Source organism: Ammospiza nelsoni, chromosome W (genome assembly GCF_027579445.1).
Source record: "Ammospiza nelsoni isolate bAmmNel1 chromosome W, bAmmNel1.pri, whole genome shotgun sequence".
Classification (NCBI taxonomy): Eukaryota; Metazoa; Chordata; class Aves; order Passeriformes; family Passerellidae; genus Ammospiza; species Ammospiza nelsoni.
Window position 1 is genome coordinate 5,085,886 of NC_080668.1, and position 17,811 is coordinate 5,103,696.

The 17,811-nt window shown below is 45.3% G+C and overlaps 1 protein-coding gene across 2 annotated transcripts in view; it reads left to right on the forward strand.

The window, feature by feature from the left end:
- The window catches only part of LOC132086181 (CBP80/20-dependent translation initiation factor-like), a 484,412-nt gene that overhangs the window by 80,197 nt on the left and 386,404 nt on the right, over positions 1-17,811 (forward strand). For both annotated transcript variants that reach the window (XM_059491652.1, XM_059491654.1), the window contains exons 4-6: positions 14,186-14,259; positions 15,173-15,275; positions 15,367-15,368. In XM_059491652.1, the coding sequence (XP_059347635.1) occupies positions 14,186-14,259; positions 15,173-15,275; positions 15,367-15,368 (179 nt within the window). The remainder of the gene's footprint in view (positions 1-14,185; positions 14,260-15,172; positions 15,276-15,366; positions 15,369-17,811) is intronic.

Here is a 17,811-nt window from a genome sequence, read left to right on the forward strand (position 1 = left end):
TCCCATTTATCGGGATTCCTCTGTACACCTGCCTCTGCAATCACCGTATGCACTTGCTTGTGATTCACTTGCACTCTTCTTTTCTTATACTTCTAATGAGCCACTCGAACTGCAGCCTTCTTGGCTACAGTCTGGTAAGTGTCCAACTTATCAGCAAGCAGCTTGTTTTGACACTGTGACATTACAATTTAATTCTGCAACTCAGACATCTGTTGCTTCATGTTAGAGCATTTCAACAACAACTGTCCCTTCTGTTGGTGGTTTTTTTTTTATGTGCTCTTAACAAAATCCATCTCCGTTTTCCCAAACCCACAAGGTCTTTTACTTTTTCAGTATGTAATTTTTGGATACATTTCAATACATCCAGTGGTTTAGCTTCTTTTAACTGACTTCCCCATTGATCACACAGTCCTCCAACCTAAGCCCACTCAAGAGCCAGTGAACTATGGGGAAGATCTTTCCATCCAGGAATTTTGGAGAGGACTGATTCCTTAAATTTAGATTTCTTACATTTAGATTTTAAAGCGGCATTTTGTTCTGATCTAGCTAACTACACCAATTTTGTTTTGCTGGTGGGTAGGGTCAACACCAAAGACACAGACACCAACTTAAGGAATATTACAGCGGCCTGAGTGGGTCGCTGCTGGTGAGAGAGAGACGGTGAATCTTGTATCTTGATCAGAAGGCTGAATTTATTAATATATGATATATAATACATTATTACTATACTAATAGAATATAGAGAGAGGTTTGCAGAGCTGCTAGCTAAGCTAAGAATAGATAGAAAAAGAACCCACAACAAAGTTGTGGCCAAGGACTCAGTCCCCTGGCTTGAACTGATGATTGGCCCTTAATTATAAACATAGAAAATGAGCCAATCAAGGTGAATCCTATTGCATTCCACAGCAGCTGATAATAATTGTTTACCTTCTCTTCGGGGGCCCCTGGCCTCCCGAAGATGCAGAAATCCAAAAGGAAGGATTTCTGTGGAGAAATGTCTGCGACATCTCACCTTTCTAAATTGTATAAAAATAAAAGAAAAATGCTGATGTGGAATGAACAGGAAATTCCTTCACCTATAAAATATAAAATACTAATAATTCACTAAAACAATCCTACAATATAAGAAAATTGCAAGAAACAATGTAAAGAGAATTTGAGTCCATGCAGCTGAGTTTCAGGAACAGTCCATCAGCTGAAGTTGTTTCTTTTGGACATCTGAGAGTCCTTTTTGGTCCTGAAACAGCATAACACAATTTTAAATAATTTGTACAATTTTGAAATGTCCTTTCTGCTGGCCTTTCAGTGCTTCAGCGCTTCAGAGCTGCTGCCCAGTATTTTCAATCTTTTTTATTTAATTTTAAATTTTTTTTTTTTTTTTTTTTTTTTTTTGATCGAAAAGCAAAAGAGCAGCAGCCAAGCAAAGCAATGCCAGAGAAAGAAAAGGCCCTGGGGGCCCTGGCCCATACTGGACCAGGAACCCCAAAACTGGCTCACACAGGGGGACCTGGACCGGTAGGACAAACCAGAACCCCTAGAAACATCAAGAGGCCTCGCAGTGGGCCCGGCCCAGGAATTTCCTGAGCCCAGCATCCCAGGCCAAACTCATGAGGGAGGCTGTGCTTTCCCGCAGGCCTGAACTTTGCCGCCAGCACAAGGGCAGCACGGGCAGTGAGACGCTTCCTTTCCCCTAAACCACTGAGGCATGCCAGCAGCAGGGAAATAGAAGCTGCCCCGAGAATCTTCATCTCGGGTCTGGGAATGTTTGTTTCCCACAGCATCACAGCACCACCCCCACTGGGCTGGGGACCAAAGGCAAAACTTTCGGGAGCCCCCTCCCCCTCGCCGCTAGGGCACAAGAGGGGCGGCGGCCTCCATGGGGCAATCCCCGAAAAACCACCCCCCAAACCGCCGAGCTTGAAAGCCGGCAGCCGGACTGCCGCAAGAGTGAGTTGGCGGGCAGCCCCTGCTCCACGGAAGGAGAGACCCCCTGCCGGAGCGACTGCTGGGACGTCCGGTGGAAGCAGCGGGGAGGGAGCCGGAACCGGGGAGGGAATCGCGCTGAGCGTGGGATCCGCCGCGGGCTGCTCCGAGGGTCCCGCGGGCTCAACTCCGTTTTCTGCTGCTGACTCTGGGGTCTGCTGTGGAGGCGGCGGGGACACGCGGGAACACGCTGGTGCTGCGTCCTTGGGCTCTGAAAACGGCGGCGGGCACGGCACGGGCACCAGCGGAGCTGGGAGGAGCGGCGAAGCGTCGCCGTTGCTTAGCAACAGGTCAATCGACGGAAGTGCTGTCTCTTCGGCCTTCTCCGACACAGGCTCTTGCGGGGGCAGGGAGGCCGGTGCAACCGCGGGCGGGACCTCATGGAGAGGCGGAGACGGGATCTCCTGGAGTGACAGCTCTAGCAGGGCCATGGAGGAGACCTCGGAGACCGGTGCCGCCCCCGTTTCTGAAGGCGGAGTCTGAGAGGCCGGCGCTGGCTTGAGCGGCCGCTCCCATCCCCCCGGAGAGAGAGAAGGGGGGGAAGGAGGAGGCTCCATCTGAGCATGCTCCGGAGCAAGAGTAAAAAAAACTTCTTCGCGCCGCGAAGTTTCGCCCCCCCCCGCCGTGAAGCAGGGGGGGCTGGGAAGAAAAATGTCCTCCCCCACCGCGTCTTCTGCCAAAGGTGGTGGAAACGGAGCTTGGCCATAACAATTAGAGATCCACTGAAAACAAGCTGCTCTGCGTTTCAGGACAGGGAAAAGCTTTATAAATGCTGGGTAGATAGAAGGCAACACGCGTCCCTTACTGAAGACGCGCTGGATAATCGAGTCCATGCACTCCCAGACAAAAGCATCTAAAGCATATAAGACATCAGCAAAGAACCCAAAAAGCTTTGCCCATCGAAAGAATTCATAGATATCTGTTTTTGACAAAAAGAAACCGTCTTCCCTGCACCAATGTTTCCAGAGGGCTATTATTTTCTCCTCTGAAGGGGAGAATTGAATCTCTTCTGGCAAGGCATGGGTCTGCCATACAAACAGCCACAAGCTACGAAGGGCTGGTTCATCAGGGATAGAAAAGTGAACAGTACCTTTTGAAAGAGTCCAGCTTGCTCTGGCCAGCTCCACAGGTCTGCTGCTCTTTTCCATCATCTTTCCTGATGGTTTTCCAGAAGAAAGATTCTCTTTGTGGTCAGCCTTGGCTGTGAACTCTGTCCAAATCAGGATCTTCGGTTCTTCAGCTCCTGGCTTGAATCCACTTTCTGAGGTCACTTCAAAGCAACCCTCAAATGCTACACATACAGGATTTTTACCCAGTGCAGCAATTTTGCTCCTCTGGTCTTATCAGATTAATTTTTGCTCTGACACGAGGGGTCACCAGATATTACAGCGGCCTGAGTGGGTCGCTGCTGGTGAGAGAGAGACGGTGAATCTTGTATCTTGATCAGAAGGCTGAATTTATTAATATATGATATATAATACATTATTACTATACTAATAGAATATAGAGAGAGGTTTGCAGAGCTGCTAGCTAAGCTAAGAATAGATAGAAAAGAATCCACAACAAAGTTGTGGCCAAGGACTCAGTCCCCTGGCTTGAACTGATGATTGGCCCTTAATTATAAACATAGAAAATGAGCCAATCAAGGTGAATCCTATTGCATTCCACAGCAGCTGATAATAATTGTTTACCTTCTCTTCGGGGGCCCCTGGCCTCCCGAAGATGCAGAAATCCAAAAGGAAGGATTTCTGTGGAGAAATGTCTGCGACAAAGGAATAGTGTAATTTACTATGATCCAAAACTGTAAAGAATTGCAAAAGGATGAGCTAAGCTGTCCCAGACAAGTGTGCTTGTGATCGCCCGAAAATCACCAAGAAGGATATGAGCAAAAGTCAGATTCAATATTAAACTACAAAGCTCAACTTTCACTCTACTTACAAAGGACAACTAAGGCACAACTAGGGAAAGCAAGCAACAACAAAACCAAACAGAATTCAGGCAATCAAACCAGAAATTAATTGAAAACTACCTAGGGGTGTGTGTGTGTGTGTGTGTGTGTGTGTGTGTGTGTGTGTAAAGACAGTGTAAACAAGGGTGAAAAGGATTGCAGTCTAAAGCTTAACAACACTTAACAGTACTTTAACTTAACTCATACCTTAATTTATAGCCTAACCTTAACAATCTAACAGAGAAATAACACTTAACAGCATTTAGCCTAAATTGTAACTATAACTTGACCTAACTTCCAGATTTGCTATAGGTGTTTTCAAAGACAAGGAGGCCTAACAATCATTTTCTCAGATCACACTGCAGCCTAGGAAGGAGTGGGGAAGTTGGGGGCGGGATGTAGCTGCAGACCCCCAGCTGGGTAATAATTAGCATTGACTCCATGATTGCAGAAGGCTGATCAATCTCTTTCTTATACTATATTATACTGTACTTATTAAGCTCGTAACCCTTACAGACAGTCCGATACAGCTTTGACCTAATTGGTCAATCCATCAAAACACCATCCAGTGTCCAATTAAGAAATCACCCTTTGGTAAATAAATCTCCATAACGCATTCCACATGTGCACAACAACAGGTGCAGCAGGCTAAGATAAGGATTGTTTCTCATCCTTTTCTCTGATCTTCTCACAGCCTTCCCCAGAAAAATCCTGGGAAAGTCATCTGTTGCTCTCTGGCCAGAGAGCTGCTGCCACAGGGAGGGATGAACCACCACATAAGCAATGCACCTTAACTTTGTACAAAAGATTGCCTATAATGATTAAAAGATACATCACTAGTGACTGTAATACTTTACTCCTTCATCCAGATCCGCAATCAGCAGCTGGGGGAAGCTGTCTCAGCGAAGTACTGGAGAACCACTCCCGGTAACTGGGAAATCCTGCAATGCATCCACCTTTGCAGGCAACGAGGCTTCTGACTTCTCTGTGAGAGTAGCCCAGCTTTTATCATAAACAACCTACCATTACTTCTAATGCAGGAACATTTGGTTTTATTCTCCCACTGGATTTCTCCTAAAGCCTGGCCAGGGCTCAAGGAGGAACCAAGGGAGTTGTCTTTGATCTTGCACTCCCAAATAAGGCCAGATGTGGCCTTGTCCAGTTTCTAAATTTGGAAAGGTAGATGCATATTTCACCAATGAAAGGTTACATATATTGTATTGCTATTAATACTGCGTTGATAAGCAGATGCGTATAACATTTGGTTGGAAGGTTCATCTAGAGGTCAACTTTGGCTCAGGGCCTGTTGTTCAAGTCTTAGTACTTCACAGAAAGTGAAGGTTCATGAGTTAAGGACAGTGAGAGATCACTCACCAAATACTGTTACAGGCAAAATAGGCTGGAATTAGAGATATTAATTGAATTTATTACTAGCAAAATCAGAGCAGAACAATGAGAAGTAAAATAAGACCTTAAAAACATCTTCCCCCCCTTCCTTCTTTTCAGGTCTACCTCCTCCTCTCCAGTGGTGCATGGAGACAGAGAGTGGGGGTTAAAATCAGTTCATCACATGTTTCTGCTGTTGCTCAGGGAGATGAGCCCTTTCCCTGCTCCAGTGTGGGGTCCCTCCCACGGAAGACAGTTGTCCATGAATTCTCCAATATGAGTCCATCTCATGGGCAACAGTTCTCCACAAACTGCTGCAACGTGGGTCACTCTTCAGTGGCTACAATCCTTCAAGTACAGGCTGTTTCAGCACAGGGCTCCCACAGGGTCACAGCCTCTTCTCAGGCATCCACCAGCTCCATCATGGGTCTCCTCCATGGGCTGCAGGTGGGTGTCTGCAACCCTGTAGTCTTCCATGGGTTGCAGAGGGACAGCCTACTTCACCCTGGTTTTCACCATGGGCTGCAGAGGAATCCCAGCTCTGGTACCTGGAGCGCCTTCTCCCTCTCTCTTACATGGGGTCATTGGTTGGAGACAGGGATGACACAAACTCTCAGAGATCCATGCGACAACAGCATTGGTTTATTATGGAGGCCTGCTTATATAGGGGGTTTGAAACTCCCAGGTTAAAACAGATGATTGGTTGGAATCTCTCTCCACTCAGATCTCTGGCCAGTGGTGTGCCTGCATCTAAGCTTGAACAGGGTTGGCTGAGGGTCTCCTGTAGAGGTTTAAATCCAACCTATCCAGGGACTTGTTACTGTGACACCCTTCCTTCTCCATTGGCCTTGGTGTCAGCAAAGCTGTTCCTCTCACATATTCTCACCCCACTTTCCTCTGGCCGCAATTACATCTGCACAATAACTGCTTTTTATCCTTCTTCTTAAATGTGTTATAACAAAAGGCATTACCACCATTTCTGATTGGTCCGGACTTGGATCCAGATGGCATCGGATCTCCTGGACATGGAAGGAAGCTTCTAGCAGCTTCTCTCAGAAGCCACCCCTGTAACACCCCCACTACCAAAACCTGGCCATAAAAACCCAATACACACTGATGTCCATCAGGACTGAGCCATTGACTACTACCCTCTGGATTCAATCATCCAACCCATTCCTTATCCATTGAACAGTCTCTCCAATTTAAAGGGAAGGATGTTGTGGGGGTCGGTGTCAAAGGCTTTAGAGGAGTCAAGATAAATTACACCTCTAGCCCTTCCCTTGTTCACTGATGTAGTCACTTCATCATAGAAGGCCACTAGGTTGGTCAGGCAAGACTTTCCCTTGGTGAAATTGTGCTAGCAGTCTCAAATCACCTTCCTGTCCTCAATGTGCCTTAGCAGAGCTTCTAGCAGGATCTGTTCCATTATCTTCTCAGGCATACCAATGAGACTGACAGGTCAGTAGTTCCCAGGGTCCTCCTTTCTACCCTTTTTAAACATGGGTGTAGTGTTTCCCTATTTCCAGTCACCAGAGATGTCACCTGACTGCCATGACTTTTCAAATATCATGGAAAATGACTTGACAGCTACATCAGCTAATTCCCTTGGGACTTTGGGATGCATCTCATCAGGTCCCATGGACTTATGTACAATCAAGTTCCTTGGGTGTTCACAAACTTGTGTTATGACCCATGCCACAAGGCAAGAGTAACCCAGGTTCTTGTTGATAGATCCCTTGGGGTGGATTAGAATAAAATTACACTGAATGATTGGTGTTTGTAAAAATATGGATGTAGGGTTTATTTTAGAACAATTTGGTTGCAGTGGAAAGCAGGTATGTAGCCATTTTGATTATTACTATCTATAGTAATATAGCAATATGAAAACATTAAAATATCACTTAAGAAAATGTATAAGGGAAAAGAAAGAAAGAGAAAGAAAGAGAAAGAAAGGATAAGAGCAGAAACATATGTAATATATGATATGTATAAATTCATGCTGAGGCTACAGTAATCTCGCCTGATAAAAATCCTGACATACCAAAGGAGGGTTCCAGGAAATTCCCTCTGATGAGATTACAGCGATATGCACCAAAATCCTAGCCTGAATATTCGTCTCCAGAAATGTTGATTCCAGAGAATTATTCTTTGGACCAAAGCCCACCAATATGCATTCAATATGCATCATCGATAAGGTAAATATGTGTCTCCTAGAATGTATATTGCAAGAGATTTTCCTCTAACAAAGTGAATTATTTACCAGTTTCAAGAAACTCTCTGCAAGAGGGACAGCAAGAAAGGAAAAACTACATGAATATGCTAAAAAGATAAGATCAACAATAAGAAAGCAAGAAACCCTCCCCGGCCACCCTCGGAGGTTGGAAATGTATAAAAAAGACTTTGTAAGAGCTGTCTCTTTGTAATGTTCAGAGGAGAGGAGCCATAGTGCCCCCTCCACACTGTTAGCCTAGTTCAGCGATGATGAGATCTTTGCTTGTGGCATTTTTACGATTGTATTTTAATTATAAAATAAATTCTCCTCATTAATCAAACTGGCTAATTCGTTTATAACATATAATCACCAATGAATCTCACAATGAAACTTGGTCATTGCAATTAATATGTCCATTGGTCGAAGTGATGGTCGTAGTCTTGTCAAAGTGAGGGTCACCATCTTGATCTGTCAGGGTGGACAAAAAAGCCCATGAAACACAAAATACAATGGGTTAATATATGCTCATGCTAGGTGAGAACTCCCAGGTACTTTCCCTGGGGGGCTGGGAGCTTTCAGTCCTGTCTTGAGGTGACTTTATGATACTCTATCCCCTATTATCTGCTTTATGCCCATATGCCCAGACATGGGTACTGTAACTTTAATCTAGGTCTAGGGAGCAGGGGGGGGGAGCTGGGGGAATTCTTTCAGTGGTTTGTGTTTAAACACACATCCTCCCCTGTTCTTTCTCAGTAGAGAGAGGGAGTGATTTATTAAAAATATGGATATTGATCTAGTACTGATATCCAACTGTGGCGGACAAAGACTCTCTAACAGTTTAAAGTTAGAAAGTGTATGTTTATTGTGACGCTGGGCAGCATGCGGGATAGCTCCCAAATACACACTGTGATTTACAGGTGATTACAGAATCCTTTTATCTATACAAGTATTGAATACCCAAAATACAAATGCATATTCATAACTTTGGTCCATCCCATTCCCCACTTCATATGGTAATTAGTTCAAAAGCTATTAGGCATGAGTAGTTTGATCCTTAAAATGGGTCAGTGGTCCCTTTCATGGGGAGGGGTCCCAAAATGAGGAAGTAAATTAAGTCTTCCTCGTTCTGACCTTTCTATCTTTTCAATGCAAATATGACAAATGAACCCTTGGTAGAACTCCCATTCCCGGTCTTCAATTGGTTTCAGAACAGAGGAGGCCTACAATTGTCTTATGTTCCTAAAAGCTATTTATCAGTTTCTATATTCTTCATTATAAACCCAGCTAACCAAACATTATGTTGACAAGCAATCAATTATTAGTTAACTACTAACTCTTAACTTCATCAAGGCCAACCCATTTATTTTGATTAACTCCAATAAATCTTATCTTTAACTAAAACCTCAGATCCTCTAAAATCCCCAAATTTCTTAAAGTTTATGTCTCAGGAGAGTTAATCACTTTGCTTTTAGCTAGCTTCTTTTTTGTTAGCTGAGGCAAGAAGTTTTCCCGGGACTTCATACAGCTTCTTTGTTGACTTCTGTGGCTTCTTCTGGACCTGTTCAGCTTTGCTCTGGTCCAAGAACAGACCATAGCCGGGAGCCAGTGGGGAGGCCCCGGGATGTTGGGATGTCGCATCCTGGCTCTGGACCTCGGGAAGAGCTAAGCCACACCTACAGAAAGAACTCTGAATTCACCAGCTTTCTCCACAGTAAGACGGTTTTAATAATTAACATTATTCTTTTTTTCCCGTGCCTGTGTGCACTTTGTGTGTGTTAAATAAACAGGTTTTTTTTCACTTTCCTCCAAGAAATTACTTTCATTTGGTGGGAGGAGGCAGTGCCAAAACCTGCTTTCTTTATAGGAGACGTTCATTTCAGGATGTTTCCTCCTAACTTGTCTCAAACTGAGACAAGTCCTCTGGTGAAAGGCCTCAGAAATGAGTCTGGACACACTTTGGGAGCCTTTGATGGTTTATGATGTCATCGTTGAGTTACAGACAGCAGAATGAGCAACACATACACCCTAGGTCTCTTCAGAAGGCATTAAGCAAGCTTTATTAAAAACTCCCCATATTTAGAAGCAGGATCGTTCACCCAGAACCTGGTTGGTCCTTAAAACAACACCTTTTACACCATAAGTTGATTAGGAACAACACCTTCTTGTACATCTCTTTTCATAAACATCACATGCGCGCATTCCACGTGTTCAAAAACAGCAGGTGCACAGACTGAGATAAGAACTGTTTTAATTCTTTCTCATAGTTCTCACAGCTTTCCCAGAACAATGCCTGGGAAACCTATCTGTTTGGCTCTCTGACCAACTTGTCACATCCGCATTATGACACCTTCTAAGACATGACAGCTGCCTCTCACCTCTGTGCAGTTGAGCCAGTTATGCCCCATCAGAAGGGATGAATACCCTTAGGCCTATGTTTAAATGTCCCATGTGAATGTGACCTTCCCCAGGGGTTGGGGGGGAGATTTTACAATTTAGCCAGTTTTTGTAAGGGAGGACAGCTGTCATGGTAAAAAGCACCATCCAATCTCTGCAGGGTCTGCCTCATCTAGTTTGTAGCTACCATGGTAGGTGTTCCTCTCTGTTTTATGCAGACCAGAGGCTGTGCCACCACACATCCAAACACACCTCCTTCCCCTAAGGGAGTGCAAACCTAGCCTCAGAAAAGCACCCTGCTGCCTCTACAAAGGGCTGATTGTTTTGAGTCATTAGCCATCAACATTTCAGTCTCTCACAACCTGATCTTCACTTACAGCGGGAAGCACTTTCTTCCTCCAGTCCCCATTTTGTGGTCAATCCACTTGAGAGGTGTGGGAAGAGTGACTGCAATTGAAGACTGAGGCAAATGTCATGGTTTAGCCCTGACACAAAGCCAGTGCCCCCATGAGAATACCCTCTCCCTGGTGTCTGCTGTGAGATGTGACCAGGAATAAGCAAAGCAGGCTCCAGCTTAGAAATAAAGAAAACTTTATTAACTAAACTACAAGAAAATAAGAAAGAAAAAAAAAACATAAGGGAAAAAATGAAAAACCTTACAAAAGCACTTTCCTCCTCCCCCCCACCAAATTTCCCAATGCAATACATTCCCCCAAAATCACCAACTCTCAGTCCGGCACCACCCTTTAGAATACTCAATCTTCAGTTCATGAAGAGGAGAGGAGTCCTTCTTGCACCATAGAATTCCCATGGAAACACGTTGAAACCTCGTGTGCTTCCATGTCACTCAGCACTGCCCAGGAAGTCCTTTTGCCATGGTGACACCTTTCCTTCCATGCCCAGTGCTCTCACCACTGTGCATGGACCAGAGCTGCTTCTAGGGTTGTCTTTCAAGGATGTCTTGTCTCACTCCAAAAAAAGGCACAGTCTCTCCTTCGGGACATCTGTCCCCCCCAAATTTTTCACCCCCTGGGGCCGAGGGGTACCCACACTGAACCCTCCTGGTTCTGAGGCACTGCCTCCCCCTAAATGCAGTCTCTGTGTCGCAGGAAAAAAATTGTTCAGTCTATGGCCACACAAGAAAAGACCAGCCAAAAGGCCACTCCGTCATCTCTCCCGCAATCAAGTCTTCTGCACTTCCCTTGTGGCCCATTCCCTCTTATCTTATCACTTTTCTTATTCAGCTCCAGGAGGATCAGCATTTTGCAAGGTCTCAATCATGCAGGAAAAGGGTTAAAATTTTCAGTCTCTGACTCTCTGGAGCTCCGGAACTCCCACGCTGCCCCAACCTTGGCACATTCTCGCCGCACTCCCCCCCCTTCTCCTTCTGGGCCAGCACCGCTTTTGAATTCAGATGCTGGCTCTCTCTCTCTCTCTTCCCTGGGCGGGGGGGGGGGGCTGCCTGATGTGACTTGGTCTCTTCCACCCTTCCATCCTTGGGCTGGGCCTACCTCATGGCCGCGTGGCTTTTCCCCTCCCCCCGCCCAGCCAGCAGCTGGGACAGGGGGAGCGATGCAAAGCCTTTCCCGACGGAAGTCCCAAGAGAAACTCCCAGGGCCGAAGCTCTGGTTTTTAACCCCTGTGTGTTCTCAGAGGTGTGTCCAAGCCCCACTGGCCACATCAGGTGCCAATATCAAAATCTGAGCACCCATTGGTTTGACCACAGCATCCCAGAATTCCCACTTCCTGGTCAAACCAGCACAGGCAAAAAAGTTGTTGAGTACCTCAGTCTTCTCCTCATCTGTTGTTAATGGTTTGCCAGTATTGTTTATCAGGCTTTTTTTATTTCAGCCTCATTGTAACTTCAAATATTCCATATCCATAGGAAACATTTAGGGGCATGGTTTAGTGGTGGACTTAGCAGTGCTGGGTTAATGGTTGGATTCAATGATCTTAGAGGCCTTTTCTAACCTTAATAATTCTATGATTCTATGAAGTGGAAAGAGAAATGGATTTGTCTGCAGGATGGCTAAGAAGACCTGCCCATGTGTATTTTCATTCTACTGCATGAGGATGTTTCTATGGATTTAGAAAACTAATTTATCTTCTTGGTGGGAGAAAATCATATTTGCCTGAAATAAAAAGATTGCTTTCCATCATCGATCATGAGAATTTCATATATTTCTCATGCTTTGTTTCTTGATGAAGACATGTTAACCTGCAGATCCCTGGAGGTTAAAGTCATAGTCCATAAACCCCTTCGAGGAGACCAAAAAAAGGGGAGCAATATGGCTTTGTTTGGAGTATCTGGTGTCTAAATTGATTGTACTGGGAATGGCTGTGAAGTGAAACTATCTGTGATGTGCACTGAAGATGTGCATCCTGCTCATTGGGAAAAGATTCCTCACTTTATAGGCAGATTGAGGTCTGGGACTTCATTAAGAAACAGTCGCATTTTTGAGTTTTTAGTACCTTGGTTATTAGTAATAATATTTTAAAATTATATAAATTATACAATGGGGAGTATATGGAAGCCACCTTCTCCAGCATGTTTCACCAGAGTGGGACTATTTGTGCTGAAGTACTTCAATAACCTGAATATGTTCAAGATAAATAATCTGAAAATACATAAGAAATGGGAGGGGGGGAATTGGTAATATGGGATTCCCTATTTGTGATGCATTTACTTTTCTATCCTATTTAAGTCTGAGTTGTTTGATTTCTTGAATGGTCTTGAATTGTAAAATCTGATCCGCTTTACTTCTTCCCCTGTAAAGGGTAGAGAGGGCAGCCCTCTTTCTGCAGGGAGGATATGTGAGGGCTGATGACTGTAAAGAGGCCTTGAAGGATGAGTGTAAGGTCTTCACCTTAGTGTTGGTAGAATGTGTACCAGAATAACCATGTGAACCCATTTGCTAGTGTTATAAATGATCAAATCGTGAGCCAAAATTATCAAAAATTTTGAAAAGATTTATTAATTTGTCTGCAAGACTGAAGTTCGGTCTTCGAAACCACCACAGCCAAAGAGCGTCAAGCCTGGGATCGGTGCCGGGTGAACGCAGATCTGACCTCCCAAGTGTCAGAGTCGCCCCAGTTCACGCTCGCAGCTTCGCGCAGCGAGGTTTTATACAGTTTATTCTGCCCAAGGCAAAGATGACCAAATTTCCTTTGTGTCTCTTCACATGCATCGCTGTTGCTTTCCATGTGCAGAGGTGGACAAAAGCCTCGTCCAGGTGTGCCATTGGTGTCAATTGGCTCCGGAGGAGCTGTGCATTCAGATGTATCAGGGTGGTGTTGCTGACTATCTTGATAGATGCAATCGGCAAGGCGATAATCGCTTTCGGGTGGCTCCCAACAACTCGGGAAACCGACAATCATCATCCTGGAAGCTTCTATTCTTACATTAAGGTGTCGATTGTTATCTTAACTTGTGTCCGGGAACTAGTTGAATCTGAATAAGACAGCTGCTCCCGGCCAGGGTGGCCAAAAGACATGGTTTGGATTTCACAATATTTTTATACCATACATTAATAGCATGAATTATCCCTACCATATATTACCCTAGTGTGCATGGCAGAGGTGGCACAGTGCATGGTTCCAATGTTCCCTGCCTGGTTTTAGAGCAAGAAGTCATGACACCATGACTCCTTGAAGAAATAGGATGACTTTCCCCATCTTTTTTGGCGACAACAGGCTCTGATAGCTGCTGGGAAAGACTATCTCCATCCTTAGAGATATTCAAAATCCATATGGATGTCGTCTTAGGCACCTGATTTGACTAGGTGACCTTTAAAGGTCCCTTCCAACCCAAACTATTCTATATTAGATGATCCTGATTGAGCAAGAGGGTTGGATAAAATGAGCTTCAGAGGTTCCTTCCCACCTCAATGGCTCTGTGACTCTGAAGCTGTGTCTTTATGACTGGAATGGCACTGCACCCATTGGACCTTAGTGGGTTTGAAGGTTATGGATAGAGGGGCAGAAGTCAGAGCTGAGTCTATAAATTATCTGCTCCATGTTGTCCGCAGCTTTGTGTCCTCAAGGCTGTAACTCTCACTTCTTGCTTTCATTGGTGCACTTTTGCAGTGGGCAAGGGGACTCTGCGTTGCAGTGAGCATGGATTCATATAGGAGCGGAGGAGCCCACATGCAGAGCTGGAACACTTAAGCAGCTGGCAGTGGGAGAGGCTGTGCCAGTCAGTGTTGTGGTTGGGATAGTGCTTTGTGCCTTCTGTCCAGTAACTGCCTTTCCCTCCCTCCTAGAATGGCAACAAGGAGAGCTCCCTTGACATGCTGGGCACGGACATCTGGGCTGCCAACACCTTTGACTCCTTCAGGTAAGTCAGTTTTTAAATGCTTTAAGTGAGAGATGGACTGTGGCATCTCAGCCTTTGCCTGCATATCCACCCTGCTAGTACCCAAGCACCAGTGAATACCCTGCCAGTACTTGCATCACTGCTCCTCCTCCCCTCCATCCCAATTTAACCTGCAGCACTAAGCACAGTCAGTCTACTTAAAGTGTCCTATGTGCTTTGGAGAAGCTTCTGAATGGATTTGCAGTCCAAACATCTGAAAGTGATACTGATTAAATTACTTGTAATCATCCAAGAGCTGCACAGGCAAGACTTGAGGCAGTTTTGAGCTACTGCTCCAGGTTTTTACACTTCTATTAAATGGAGGTGTGATTATGTGTTGGCTTTGCAGCTACTGGAAAGAGCTCTTCATGCTTCAACATGGAGAAAGAAGTGAGATATGTTTTCTGTCCAGTTTTATGCATATCTCTCTGTGCCTGGAGCACTGCAAGAATCTGTGGGGGTTGAGTTCCCACCTGGAACTTCCTCCAGGCCATTGGAGCAGGTTGTGCAGGACCAGAGAGAATATCTCCATTGCATGGACCAGACCACTACCTGTTGCAATACCCCCTTTATATAGAGAGCAAGTATAGCTTGCAAGGTGCGTGCTGGATCACGCTACATCATTTTACAAAACTAGGGGTTTAGATCAAGCAACAGGAGCTCAGTATCTCAAAAACAAAAAAAAAAGAGAAAAGAATTAAAAGAAAGGAGACAGAAGTAGGAACAGAAGTATGAAGATTGGAGGCCTCCATCCATGCGTTCTGCAGCAGGGAGTGGTGATTTGTGAAATACCAGCTTTCCTTGCCTGTAGGCTCCTATGTGCCCTCTCCAGCTCAGTGGTGTTTAGTTAGTAGTGAACTTTCTTTCTTTGTTTTTTCCCGTTTTTCTTTCCTAGTGGTACGACATGGGACTTGCAGTCTGAAAAACTAGATTTCACCCAATTTCACAAGAAGCTGCAAAACAACTCCAAACACCTGTTGCCTCAAAAAGACAGAAGGGTGAGTGCTGTGCATGCAACACCATGCTGAGAGGGACCGATTTGATTTTTCTTATAGATGAGTAATGAGATGGTTTGCTCTCAAAACTAAGGGGTGAACATTATATGTATGTTAAGAGAAGTTTTGTAGATGTATATGCATGTTACTGTAATATGTCCTCCCCCCCACTGTTATCATGGGATCACCTTGGTAGTCAGGGCATTTGTGAGGGTTGACTTGTTACTATAGTAATACCTGACCTCCAATCAAGGTAGAAGAAAGTGAACTCCACCACTGGACAGCAAGGAAGGTGTTGACTGACAGGACTCTAGGAGGGGCTAGAGATATAAAAGGGGGAGCATCCATTTTGAAGATGAGCCACGTGGCTGGTAGTCACGGGGGGCGGGGGAGCTCTCAGTGCTGCAATTTTTCCTTGTTTAGTCCTTTTGTCGTATTTTTGTTAAGGTTTAATAAACCTTTAAAATTTTAAAAGTGAGTGGTTGTTTCTCACAATTTTTATTTGTGCCTCAACATATGTTATACATGAGGTGAAAAATTACTATAGGGACTGTGCATGTGCTGGGAGCCTTAACAGGTATCATATGTTAAGGGGAGACCTCACCTGGCAGCCAATCAGGGGAGAGAATGCTTTTGGGAATGGGCTGTGAGTGACCCCCTCCCCCTTTGCCAGGGGGACAGACTCCTGGATGCCTGGGAAAAAATGCCCAGGAAATCAGGCTATGGGAGGAGCCATAGCACATAAAAGCAGTTAACTCCACCACAACTGGGGGCATTTTTCCAGCTTGGCCCCCCTCCCCCCTGCCTTTTCCTCCCTGCAGTCCTGCTTCCCTCTCCACACCTGTCGATCTGCACTGCTTTGCTGCTTCCCTGAGGCAGTTCATCATCACGACAACCTAGTGCTCCGCTGTTTCCCCAGTGGAACAGCTGCTGCCTGCACCCTGCCTGCACCCACCCCACAGCCATTGCTGCCGCCATGTTTCCCATGTTGCCCGGCAACAGCCTACAGCAGCTAGCCTGCAGCTGTCAATCACCGACACCAGAGGCAGGCTGCCTCCTGCTGCTAGGGAATAGCGACCAGCTGGTCACAAGAGCAGTGCAGGCTCACCACAGCTTGCAGCACTCACCCCATCTGCCAAGCTGACACCAACAGGGCACCTGGGGTCCTAGTGGTAAAGCTGTTCCTGTCTTCTGTTTCTCCCTCCGTCTCTCTTTCCCCCCTCTCCTCTCTTTTCTATTTGTCTTTGGTAAGAAAACTTATCTTTTGTGAAAAACACCAATTACTTGTTTTAAAATTCTAAAAGTTTAATAATAATAAAATGGTTATAAAAATAGTAAAATAATTAGAGTAATAAAAATTTGAACAATTATGATTACGACAGTACGAGGCAATAAAAAACAAAGAGTTACGGACAGTCCGGGTGAGACAGAGTGAAAAATCTCCCAGAGTAAAAATCCATTTTGAATTAGGTGAAATGTCTAGGAAGGGTGAAAAGTCTGTAAGGCCAAAGCTGAAGGGAAAACTGCAGGACAGAGATAATCAAGGAAACAAAAAAAAACCCAGAAAGGACTGCAAGGGCAGGCCGCCCTGACCCAGGAATTCTTTTTGATAAAGAGGAACTGGCGATAAATGTCACGCGGAGTCCATAAGCATGAATATGTATGAACCTATTGTGAAACTCTATGCATATGTATTTGAGAGGGGAGATAAAAGGAGATCTGAAGTTCTCAGAGGTACGCATACCCTTTTAGGGAGAGAAATCTCCACATGCGTCCAGCGCTGCAATAAACAAACATACCAGCTTTACAACTTTTACAAAGTTGTGGAGTTCTCTTCTTTTCCCAGCAAAACATTATGGCGAGCCAGCCAGAGGTTCTCTGTCCCCGCAGGGGCAGAGGGGATAGACGGACCTCCAAGGCGCGCTCTAGGATTTTTTTTCCTGGAGGGGCTCAGCTCGTCTCAGCTTGCCTCCTGCAAGGACAGACAAGGACCTGCTGGCCTGCCGAGGAGGATACGGTATGTACTGAGGGGCCCCCGGGGGAAAAGAGAGCTAGGGAGTAAATGACTCAAAAACGTCTGAGTGACCCTGATGGAGCAGCTGGATTAGAGACAGGGGTTCATTGGCAGACCGCTAGTGACCCTGGGGGTGGGTCGAGTGAATCTCTATGTGCGTGTGTGTGTCAGACACAGTATCATTGTATGGTTAAAGCATTGTGTGGTTAATGTTAATGCGTCTGTAATCATGCGAGTGTGTGGTATATGAAAGAGAAAGCAAACAAGTGAGTTCACCCATGGCGTGGAGGGCCGTGAGTACTACCCATGTTTGAAGCAGCCGAGTGAGGCCTGAGGTGCCAGCTGCAGCAGGCTGTGGGGGCAGGGAGTGCCCCCAGAGAAGTGGAACGAGTGAAGGAACGTCAGTGACGGTATTTATTGTGTTTAAATGTAGTGATTTGTGTAGATTAGGTACATTGTAACCGTAAGTACAAGCTCAGAGAGTTCCATTGCCCTGGATGTTTGGACTTGATCTCTAGAATTTTA